This window comes from Lepus europaeus, chromosome 14 (genome assembly GCF_033115175.1).
Source record: "Lepus europaeus isolate LE1 chromosome 14, mLepTim1.pri, whole genome shotgun sequence".
Lineage (NCBI taxonomy): Eukaryota > Metazoa > Chordata > Mammalia > Lagomorpha > Leporidae > Lepus > Lepus europaeus.
This window is the reverse complement of record NC_084840.1, coordinates 42,314,668-42,326,878: the sequence shown is the minus strand read 5'-3', so window position 1 is coordinate 42,326,878 and position 12,211 is coordinate 42,314,668. Positions and strand designations below refer to the sequence as shown.

The 12,211-nt window shown below is 40.1% G+C and overlaps 1 protein-coding gene across 1 annotated transcript in view; it reads left to right on the top strand.

Moving 5' to 3' along the window:
- The window catches only part of RSU1 (Ras suppressor protein 1), a 221,433-nt gene that overhangs the window by 57,539 nt on the left and 151,683 nt on the right, over positions 1–12,211 (top strand). The window contains exons 4-7 of the mRNA XM_062210513.1: positions 1,262–1,382; positions 6,940–7,058; positions 8,712–8,794; positions 9,072–9,186. Coding sequence (XP_062066497.1) covers positions 1,262–1,382; positions 6,940–7,058; positions 8,712–8,794; positions 9,072–9,186 — 438 coding nt within the window. The remainder of the gene's footprint in view (positions 1–1,261; positions 1,383–6,939; positions 7,059–8,711; positions 8,795–9,071; positions 9,187–12,211) is intronic.

Genomic DNA, 12,211 nt, shown 5'->3' with positions numbered 1-12,211 from the left:
TCTCATCCTGTCAAAAAGGCGATACCTTTAGACCAGCATTTAATTGCATTGGCAGAGTAACTTTGGGAAGGCAGCAGTAATTCTGGCTGCATTATTCTTGGTTTGTGGCTAAATTGAGATCATCATTTTCTCTTGGTTTCACTAACGTTATTACTCTTCAAACTAATCAGATGAATGTGGTGAGAGAAGGCTTAGTGGTAGCTGGAGGGTGGGACGGGGAAAGGATAGGGGCTCTGCGTAGCTGTCATTCACCACTTTATGGACGTGAGGAAGGAGTATGGAAAGATGCACTGGGAGACTCAAGGGCATAGTCTGATGAGTTTCTTGGTGATCATTTACCCAAAAAAAACGCCATTCATTCGCACAAAAGCGTGCGTTCTCTTGAGAGTCTTGGTATTAGAGTTTATATAAACCATGAACAAGCTCATGGGCCATACAAATGTTTATAGGAGGATTGAATAGCAAATGGGATAGATAAATTATGATCTATTGAAAGTGTGCTATCAATTTTAACTTCATACTTTTGAAGTAGTAATGCCTTTGGCTGTTAAATTTATGTTCAAGGTATATACTCTGGGGGGAGGGGGGATTTTCACATCTCCAGTGGTTGGTTTTTGCTTTTGATCTACATTCTAGTATTCATAGCAGGCTATTGGGCTGGTTTTCTGGAGGCATATAATAACAGTGTATTGATTTGTTACTAATCTCGTGTGTGTGTGTGTGTGTGTGTTGAATTTGGTAGATTGAATAGTTTATTGTTTATGGTTCATCTTAAATTGTTGTGATTTAATGCAACATTCAGAGGACAGCTTATTGGCTTATTTAGACACCCTGAATTGTACAGTCACTCAGGAAATGATTTGAAGTTTGCTGTCTTTCTTCTGGTAGAGAGGCAAGGAACAGAAAGCACAGAAGCAGTTGCACTTATTCGACATGATACGACTAGTGTAAGTGCATATAGGCTCTTTGTGGTCCAGAAATTCTCTTGCCTTTTTGTACTTCTGCTTTCTTTCTCCTCTTCCATCTGAGACCAACTGTAAACACTTGTCTAATCTCACAGATCAATTGTTTCTGCTTCCATTCGATGGTGCACTGTTACCTAAGAAAAATCTACAAAAAATAACCAAGTCCTCTGTGTGAATTAGATGGTCATACTGGAGTTACATCTCTCTTTCATTTGAAAGGAAAACAAAATGTGTTGCTGGCATTCCTTGGTAGAGTGAGGTTCCTGGATTCACATTCAGTATTTTTGTTCCCATAGCTGTGCCACCAAACATAGCAGAACTGAAGAACCTGGAAGTGCTCAACTTCTTTAATAACCAGATTGAGGAGCTGCCCACACAGATCAGCAGCCTTCAGAAACTCAAGCACCTGAACCTTGGGTGAGTACAGTATGGAGGAAGGGGCGTGGAGAGAGGGAGAGAAGGAAGGGGAGTAAAGGCTGTGGGCAAGGAAGGGCTGCATATATATGATTGCATGGGAGGAATGGGTTTCTCATTTCTTTTCATGTGTTAGGTTTTTAAAAAAGCTTTATTGTTTTAATATATCCTTTCAATGGCCTATTTTAGCGAGTATCTATTTGAGAGCTAATTGAGAAGCTAATTGTTGATGCAATAAGGGAGATTTTTATTGTTTTTTGTTTCTAATAAAATTTTATTTCAGTTATGTTGACCAAGAAGGGACTTGTTTGTGTAGCATTAACTGTTCAGAGACATTGTGATGTGGTATTTTTTCTTTCTGGGTAATATAGAGATAGTTTACAAAGCACTTTGCTTGCGTAGAGAGAGGGATACATTTCCTGATGCTGCTTCCTCCATCCTTGTGATTCTTTTTTGCAGTTGAGGGGATGGGATCCTGGCAAAGGTGAAGAGAGGATTTATTTAGCTGAAGTTGAAGAACCAAGTGACAGTGAATAGCAGTAATACTTTGTACTTGTAGACTGCTTTCCAATTCTCAAACTGCTCAGGCCAGCATTTGACCTTCTTGCTGTTTGATGGCTAGGGAGGCGAGGCTTTCGTGCCTTCATTTCATGGAGAGGTAGCCAAGCCCTTTCCCAGTGTTAAGTGATTTGCTCCCGATTAACCCTCAGGGGAGTGGCTAAGCTGGGAGAGAACACACCGTTTTGGGTTCATGTATTCTCCGTTGGATGCATTAGACCCAACCAGAATTGGCTTCTAAATCCCATCTTCATTGCTGTAGCTATGCCCACTCATGCTTTCTTTCCAGTGTGAAGCAATACATTCATTAAATAGTAGCCACTAAATGCTCTAGTTAAGCCAGTGATTTCTTTGGAATGGCAATAGAAGCTTGCCAGATATTTACCAATTTAATAGGAAGCAATTATGAAAAGAAAAATATCTTTCATGGAATGATTGTTCATTCATTCTTCCATTGGGAGTTTGGTTAGACACTCTTGTTTTAAACTCGACTCTGGCAGAGAGACCATCTTTGTAAGATCCACATTTATGACTTTCCCCTAGCAGTTTGGACATTGTATACTTATCTGGCAAAGCAGAAAAGAAAGGATCCTACATTTATATCTTGGCTTTGAAGATTCTTAGGTTCTATTGTTGAATTTGTACATAAGAAAGAAGCTAAAATTCTTACTCTTAATTTGTTCAATTTTAAGATATATAATTAAATAGATTTTGATCACCAATAACAGTACTTTGTGCATAGTAAGTGGTACATGGTATTAGCTGTTGTGATCATGATCATTTTATTTATTTTTAATTTATTTTGTGACTATGTAAGTACCTATTCTGTGTCAGGGATCTTGCTAGTGCGGGGGATCAATGGTGACCATCAAGGTCTGGCCCTAAGTGGGGCCAGGGTCTGCTGGAAATGAGCAGTCACAGCACAGCAGTGTCTCTGACTAGGTGTGGAAGAACAGCAGTGGGAACCAAGTGACCAGGAGGACCAGGAGAAGGAGTTAGCCTACAGCTGAAATTCTTAGATCTGAGACTTGAATCAGGAAACGGAATTTCTCAGACTTACGAGTAGAAGGGAGGCATCTCCCATCTAACATATTTTAAAGCTTAGAGCACTGTTCCGGGAATTCTAGGTTTATCAGTTGCTGTGAGTAAATTATGAGTCAAGGAACAGTAAGATGAGAGGTGAGGCCAGATAAGGAAGCATGATATCTATGGCTTATTTAATGAATGCTTATTGAGTTAACTGGGGACCAGGTGCTGATCTAAGTTCTGCCATCCAGCCGTTATGGAGCATACAGTGTGGTTGAGAGAACTAACTGTAGAAAAATAAATGTCCATAATGGCAGAGAAGCAAAAATACCAGTGAAGATCTTGTATACTGAAGAAAGGAGCTCTGATTTTATTCTACTGACCATTGAGGAATTTACACAGCAAAGTATGAGATGAGGTCAGAGTCAAGGGTGGATTGGAGGAAGGCGGGTAGAGGTCAGAGGGACAAGTAAGAATGCTATCTTAGTGTCCCAGGTGAACAAAGGCAATGACAGTGGAGGGAGAGAAGATTTTGTATGAAAAATATACAGAAGCTGAAATCAACAAGGCAGTAACTGATGGGGTAGGGTGATACCTGGATTTCTGTGTTGGGCAGCTGAACTAGAAATAGAGATGGAGAGAGATTTGGAGAAAAGGTAATGAGCTTAGGTGTTGTTCAGTTGGTTTGTGTTCTCTGCATTAGGACAGAGTTGTAAACTTTTCTTTTTCATTGGCTGCATCAAAGCTGTCTCCTTGTCCTCTTTGGAGTTGTTTGTCTTTTTGGCTCTTAGAGCTTTATTGATTGTGTAAAGCTTTCTGTATTTAATTACAAAGCTACAGAGATAGAGTTGTCAACGTTTGAACAAAATTCTCAGTTCTTTGGGAAGAGAATTAATACAAGTTTCAGTAAAGGATACTTATATCCTCGAATGGCACAAAGAATTATGTAGGTACAATAAGGCAGATTTAAGGAAAGTTATCCATGGGTTCCTTAGAATAAGTATCTACAGTTAAAATATCTGCAAAGGAGATCAGTGAAGGCCACCTGTATGCATGATCCAAAAAGGACATTCAACCAGAGTTTGTTTTTAATGTTTTATGTAGAATTTACTATTTATCCTGATGACCAAAAGACCTGAAGGAATTTTAGGACACTCGATTAAATAAAAGAAAGTTTAGTTACGTTCTTAATTATTTAAACACTGTTCATTTTATGGAGATATTTTTCAAAAAAATGTAAAGCCATGTGGATTCCTTGTTGGTAGTTATTTTGGGGAAAACTTCACTGTGGCCAGCTGTTATGGAATAACATTTCACCCAATTGATTGCTAGAGCTCATTTCCTGAATACTTAGTAGTTTTCATTAAGCACAGTGTCAAGTGTTTGTGGATTTTTTTTTTTTTTTTTTTTTTTTTTTTTTTTTTTTTAGCTAAATGTGTGAATAGGTCACTGTGGAGGTGAGAAAAATTATTGTCTTTAGCCAAGAAGGCTTTATTGAAGCTGGAGGTATCAGGAGGATCTCGGAGGCACAGAATGCTCTGAAAGGGAGGCATTAGTACAGACCATCCTTTGGCTTTTGGAAGAGAAAGAAAAAAGGTGCCAAACTGTCCCCAGACTGTCTGGTTTTATCCTCTGTATACAGACCCCTGCCCATTTCCAGCATCCATTTGAAAGATGTTCACGTGCAAACAAAAGAATTTTTATCATTTGGCATCACTGAGCCTTAAGCAACTTTAAATGCCTGAAATGATCTGAGATTAAACTGATGTGGTACAAGTAGAAAAACTGCACTTGAACAGTTTGAATTATCCCAGATAGTTTTCTTCTGAAGTAAGCTTGTTTGTTTGGGTCGACTTAGAATTTCTTTGAGATCTCTTGAAAAACAATTTTAGGCTGGTGCCGCAGCTCAATAGGCTAATCCTCCACCTGTGGCACTGGCACACCGGGTTCTATTCCCGGTCAGGGCACCAGGTTCTGTCCCGGTTGCCCCTCTTCCAGTCCAGCTCTCTGTTGTGGCCCGGGAGTGCAGTGGAGGATGGCCCAAGTGCTTGGGCCCTGCACCCGCATGGGAGACCAGGAGAAGCACCTGGCTCCTGGCTTCGGATCAGCGCGTTATGATCTTTGTGCTCTACCCTCACCGTAACCTCTCATGGGACCCTTGAGCCTGGTGCATGGGGAGATGGTGCCAGGAACCTAACTTCTTGAGCCATTACCTGCTTGCTCCCAGGGTGTGTGCTAGCAGAAAGCTGGAATAGAGAACGGACTTGAACTTCAGCACTCACAGGTTTGCTAAATAGTGGCTTAACCTCTGTGCCAGACGCACACACCTCAGCTTGTTTGTTCATCTGAAAACTGAAATAATGGTACATCATATTTTGCTTGTATTCCTAGGTAGTTTTAGTGAATTGAGCAAAATACTTGACATAAATGTGCTTCACAATTTGTGAATTCACAGAATATGAGTTATTATCACTACAGTAGTCATGGAGGTTACTTTGCTATATGTAAAGTTTACTTGGGACTTTTTTTTACCTGAGGGGTAGAAATCCAATTTTCTCTTTTGTTTTTCTTTCTGCTATTAGCTGTTTCTTGTGAGACCTGCTTGTTATGGTTAGACAGGATTATATCTGCTATGAGAAGGATCAATGACTAGAATGATTTTTTGTGTTGTAGAACCTCCCAACTTTCAATATGTCAGTGTTTGTCAACTTATATTAAAGTTTTTTTTTTTTTAATTGGGCTTTAAGTAGGCTCACTGTAACTTCATTAAGAAAAATAAGTCTATGGACTGGCACTGTGGCGTAGTGGGTAAAGCTGCCACCTGTAGTACTGGCATCCCATATGGGTGCCAATTTGAGTCCTGGCTGCTCCTCTTCCGACCCAGCTCTCTGTGATGGCCTGGGAGGGCAGTGAAAGATGGTCCAAGTGCTTGGGCCCCTGCACTTGGGAAACCTGGAAGAAGCTCCTGGCTCCTGGCTCCTGGCTTCAGATCGGCTCAGCTCTGGCCATTGCAGCCATCTGGGGAATTAACCAGCAGATGGAAGACCTCTCTCTCTCTCTCTCTCTCTGCCTCTGCCTCTCTGTAACTCTTTCAAATAAATAAATAAATCTATTAAAAAAGGAAAAGAAGGAATCTGAAAGAGAAAGATTGCAGATGGTATTAGAAAAAAAGACTTCCTTTAGATTTTAGTGGGGATATGCGCATGAGATCTTCAAAAGGTTCATGGAATGTGTATATTATGAAAAAACTATGCATGGATTTCAAAAATTTTCTGTACCAAAATAACTTATCTTTAAAAAGTTTTTTTTTTTTAATTTATTTATTTGAAAGGCAGAGAGTCAGACAAAGAGTGGTCCCATCCATTGGTTTACTCCCTAAATGCCCACAGTGGACTGATGGGTCAGGATGTCAGCAGCCAGGATGCAGGTCTCCCTCTAGAGTGGCAGGAACCCAACCACTTGAGCCATCACTGCTGCCTCCCAGGATCTGCATTAGCAGGAAGCTGAAGTCAGCAGCCAGAGCTGGGAATCGAAATCATCCACTTTGATGTACAATATGGAAGCCTTCTTATCTTCTAGACCAATGTCTGTCTGTAAACTTACCCATAAACTTTTTGAAGTACCCTCATTTTGTACATCGTGGTCACCATATATATAGTTAATAACAATATATGTTGTCTTTCTAAAGAGAGTGGATTTTAAGTGTTCTCACCACCAGAACATGATCAAATATATGAGGTAATACAAATGTTAGGTTTGGTTTAGTCTCTCCACAATGTATATATAAATCAAAATGCTATATTGCATACCATTCATATATACAATTTAGACTTGCCAATTAAAATAAAAGTTTAAAAAATTCACACAAAGTAACTCTACAGTCACAAAGCACTGTGTTATGTATTCAGCCCATGAGATAGAGGTGGTCCCAGTATATATTTTGTGTGTAATGACCGGCTTTCCCCCCCAACAACAGCATGAATAGACTGAATACTCTGCCGCGAGGATTTGGCTCCCTACCAGCTCTTGAAGTCCTGGACTTGACTTACAACAACTTGAATGAAAATTCTCTTCCTGGAAACTTCTTCTACCTTAGTAAGAAACTTTTAATTCTATAAATCTCTTTAACGTGGTACTTTGCGTTCTAAGAGTGAAATTTATTTGCCAGGCCCAAACGCTAAGAGAAATGATTGGATATATATTTTTTTCTTCACAGCTTCCATTTGAATATTCCTTCATAGCTCAGCAGTGTGTATGTTTGATATATGGGTATGTGACACCGTGGGGCTGAAGTGGACTTAGTAATGTCATTCTCACTTTCTGTGGGAGACTGTGTTTCTAAATGAGAGCAAGTCTCACATTTAGTTAAGAAGCTTGGCTTTCTTTGTAAAGAGCACGCCAAAAAGAAGCTTTCCCATGTTGCTAAAAACCTTTGTAGATTGGCCCTGAGATATTATAATCAATTACAAAAGAATCCATTAATAAACTGCTATTGGAATTTTAAAAAAAATTTCTAGTCAAGATTCTTATGTTAAGCCTTATATAAAGTACTCTCATTGATTTAGTCTATATTGTCCAGAACACGATTCAAAAAATAAAAAGAACACACTTCACCATTCATGGACAAGTGAATGTCTTGCTGTTGGTGCTCCTCATCATTAAGAATAACTAATTTTCCAGGAATTCATGAAATATTTCAGAAAGAGTTAATTCTTTTAAATGAATATTCTACTTCTCTAAATAGTGACGTATATGACATCTAGAAATTTCTAATCTTCTGAGCTAGTCTCTAAAATTACCTATGTAATTTTTATCTGAGTACATTCTCTCTGTACCTATGTTTTTAACCTATGTCTGTTATCTCTCCCAGACTTTGTCAAGCATATGAAACCAACTCTAAAATATTTTCTTGAGCCATAGTGTGAAAACTGCCTTTGCTATGTATATTACATACAGCTGTGTTGAATTTTCAAACAGCACAATGTACTTAAATACCTGTAAACAAATTAAACAAAAGCATACAACTACTTTTACTTCCCATTTTGGGTTGAGATCAGTGTTCTACCCCCACCAGCAGGTTGAGATCATGTTAGTATCACATAATGTTTTGAACAAAGTGACTGCTTATATTCTGCTGAACTTTGGCTTTGCTCTTTTAACCTGATGTCATTATTTTATTCCCTTTGTCTTAATATATTTTGTCATTCAGGCTGTACAATTATATAATAATAATTAATCTGTTTACAGAAATGTTGGACTGTGAGGATGGCTTAAATGAGCACCCAGCAAAACTTTTCATTTATATATTTAGTTCTAACACTGGTTCTGTATACATAAGAAAGTTTTATTTTAACATAGTTCTGTTTACATGAAAGAGCCCTTTTGCTCTAGGGACTGCTCTAAGATTTGTGGATGCAAATGGTGTCAGAGATGTGAATGCGAAGTAATAGGGAAAAGTAGCCATCTTTTCTTAAAATGCGTTCAAACTCTTTGCCAAAAACTGCCGCTGCCCATGGTTGTTAATTGTGTCAGTCCTCCTGGATATAGATGTTTTCCTGGCTATACCAGCAACACAATAAGCCAGTAAATCTAAGTTTGACCTGCTTGTTATTATTGTGAGCCCTAGGTATGTCAGAGGCTTTTCACCAAGCCAGGGTTATTAATCAAAGCTGACTCCCTAGTATTGATCAGACCTCAAATGGTTGGGTTCCATGCCACCCTGTTTATATATTGCTGTTTAATTTGCAGCCACCCTGCGTGCACTCTATCTAAGTGACAACGATTTTGAAATCCTGCCAGCAGATATTGGGAAGCTCACAAAGTTGCAGATAGTAAGTAATTTATCTAAATTCTTAGAAAATCAATTCACTTCTACAGCCCTTGTAGGAGTAGAATCAAGTCAATTTGGGCAGGAGTAAGGTTGGTTTTGCAGGAATAAACCACAATTCCTGCTACTGCTTCTTGTTTAGCCACAGACACTTGTAAATAAATTGAAAGGCTCAAGCCTCCAAAGAGGCAGAGGAGAGGGCTTGGGAGAGGACGGGAGTTTCTGTTGAGCACCTCTTTGTGTGAAATTGTTTTGACAACTCCTTCTTTTCTTATATTCAGCTCAGCCTTAGGGATAACGACCTGATCTCGCTGCCTAAAGAAATCGGGGAACTTACGCAGCTTAAGGAACTCCACATTCAGGGGAACCGCCTGACTGTTCTGCCCCCAGAATTAGGTAAGGCTGCCCGTGAGTGATCTTAGGTCTGGGTGTAATTAATGATGATCATCCAAGTGCAGTGGTTGTGAACAAGCTCTCTCCTCGTCCTGGCACATCCCCTCCACCTAGGCATCCGATTCTGATCATTTTAAGAGTGTTTGTCATGGACCAGCATTCAGTTGTTTTGCCTTTGACCTGCCTGGGTGCTGGGTTCTGCAGCCGTGCATCCAGCATCTTGGAAACTGCAGCTGAAAGCTGCCCAGCCCAGTTCCCTGCACAGTTCTGTTGCCTGGCACTTTATGAAGAAAAAGCAGTGCCCTGATTTCCTGGGACAAATGGGAAACTTTACCCCCAGTCGTCCCATTTAGGTTAGTTCTCTGTTGGTGTTTTCCGAGTCCAGAGGGCTTTATCCTATGATTTTAAGGACTGAGGAGTAACTCTACACCTTCTCTTCATTGAGCTACAAGGGTTAAGTTTGACTTTGGGAGCTGGGTACAGGATCAAGAAAAACTCTTTTGCAAAAAAAATTTTGAGGCAAATAACTTCTTGTCAAAGAACAGATTTTGCACAGTGATTGTTAGCCACAGGTATTAGCATTAGTGATACCTGGGGAGCTTTTGCCAAATACAAGTGCCTTTCTCCTTCCTAACCCTATGAGTCAATTCTTCCATGTGTAAGACAAATTCTCACGTAGTTTGATAAAGTCCATTTAATGCCTCTCACCTGTGCCTTTGGTTAGTGTGGTTGGTGGAAATGGAAAAATACATGTGTCTTTGTTGCTGTTTCACTTTTCAAGCAATGAGGCAATGCAGAATATTAAACAGTTATTATCAGTTAGTAATTTGTTAGAAAAATACCTTCCAGAATCTACATATGCCTATGTATACATTTTAAAAACTTACATCACTTCTGTTATTTAAATACTCTATGTAGTCATATTTCTCTGACATTTCTTTTAAGCTCTCCAATAGCAAAGTATATATTTTTATTCAGGAATAGAATAAAAGGAAAAGTCTTTCAGTGTTTTTGCTAGCTGTGCCTGGAGAAGCGTAGTCTTGACATTTCTCTGGTGGGTTTTCCCTTTCAGACAAACACTCGGTTGGAAGCAAATGGTAACCCCTGGAAGTCTCTGTTACAAATCTAAACTCAAGATGAAGTGAATGTGTTATTTGTTTTTGAATAGTAGCTTGTTAAAAAGTCAAGAATAATAGATGAGACAGTAATATAATAATACCTGTTATATTAACAGATGCTATGGTACTAAGACCTCATGTTCCAAGGCACAATGATAGGTATTTTTCTGCAGTATCTCTCAGAAGTGTCATGGGACCAGTGAGCAGACTTTTTATGGGCTTGGAGGCACACCCATGGGTTCACAGCTTCTGAGTTTACATGTGAGATCTGAACTTGACAATCCGCCCTCCTTGCCCACATTCCTGACCACTGTGGTGTACCCCTTCCCATTGATAAGCCAGTTTTTTAGAGGATTCCTAGAAATGTGATTGGTAGGTTTCAGCGAAACACAACGCCTGCCCACCTTTCCAACATGGTGGCAGGAGTGGAGATGGTACAGTGTGGCTCCTTGCATGGTGGACCCTGCTGGTGTGTGAGCAAGGCTAGGATATCACTTTCCAAAGATGATGCTGAGATGGCTTCTGTTCCGTTCCTCCTGTGGCCCCTGCACCACAGTGGGGATGTCTCGTGTGTGTGTGTGTGTGTGTAGTATCTTGGGTGACTGTATCTATAGGCTGTTCCTGACTGGCTGATAAGCAGTTCTGGGCACTGATACACCTGCTGTTTATTATGTTCCTGCAGGATCCAGTGGCTGCAGGTTTGCTGCTGGGTACATTTTTAAGTGTGGATGATGGATTGCCCTACTCTATTAATTTTTTACCTGTATGAAAATACAGTATAAAGCTTTTGAGATTTCTATGAAATTTTCTCTCAAAATGAAGCCAGAGTCTTTGAACTTGAAACCTTGATGGTAAGAGTGTTTAAGCCAAGCAAGGAAATCCAGATGAGTTCTGACTTGTACATCTAAAAGCACACAGGAACACAGAAAAATAAAGTCAGGGGCTAGAGTTTTAATATGTAATCATATTATTTTCCTTTTGTTGTTCATCCTTGGGTAAGTTATTTAAAATATTATTTTTAGTTCCTAAACAATAAAGCATGTGGTTTCATATTAGTCCACATAGCTTTAGAAAATTAGATGTAGGCTGGCACTGTGGATCACTTGGCTAATCCTCCACGTGTGGCACCAGCACCCCAGGTTCTAGTCCCGGCCAAGGCGCCAGATTCTGTCCCGGTTGCTCCTCTTCCAGTCCAGCTCTCTGCCTTGGCCCGGGAGGGCAGCGGAGGATGGCCCAAGTGCTTGGCTCCCTGCACCCACATGGGAGACCAGGAAGAAGCATCTGGCTCCTGGCTTTGGATTGGTGCAGCGCTGGCCGTAGCGGCCATTTAGGGGAGTGAACCAACGGAAGGAAGACCTTTCTCTCTGTCTTTCACTGTCTATAACTCTACCTGTCAAATAAAAAAAAAAAAAAAAGAAAATTAAATGTAAATTGGGTTTGTCACTCACCCATTTATTTATTCATTCTTCAAACATTTACTAAGATGCTTCCTTAGACCAGTTCTTGGCTCCAAGGAACTTACTTTTCCAGTAAAGTAAAATTCATTTATTCAGCAACTGTTTATGGAACCCTGCTTCATATATGTGCTAGGAATGTGACAAGAAACAGAACACCTCTTACGGAGGTGACATTCTAGTTTGGAATGATAGAAGATAGGTAGGTAGATAGATATCATCATGCCTCGTGGTGTGGAGTTCTAAGCTGCAGGAAGGGTGAGCAGAGACAGCTTCATTCATAAGGTGGTGCCATTTCGACAGAGACCTAAAGGAGGGAGCTCTCCTGGTAGAGGGGACAGCAGTAGGAAAGGTCCTGAGATGGGCTTGTTATTGAGGAACAGCAGAAAGATTGGCATAGAGTGATGAGGGGGAAAGGTATAAGACAGGAACTTAAGAAGGAAGTGGGGACAGTTC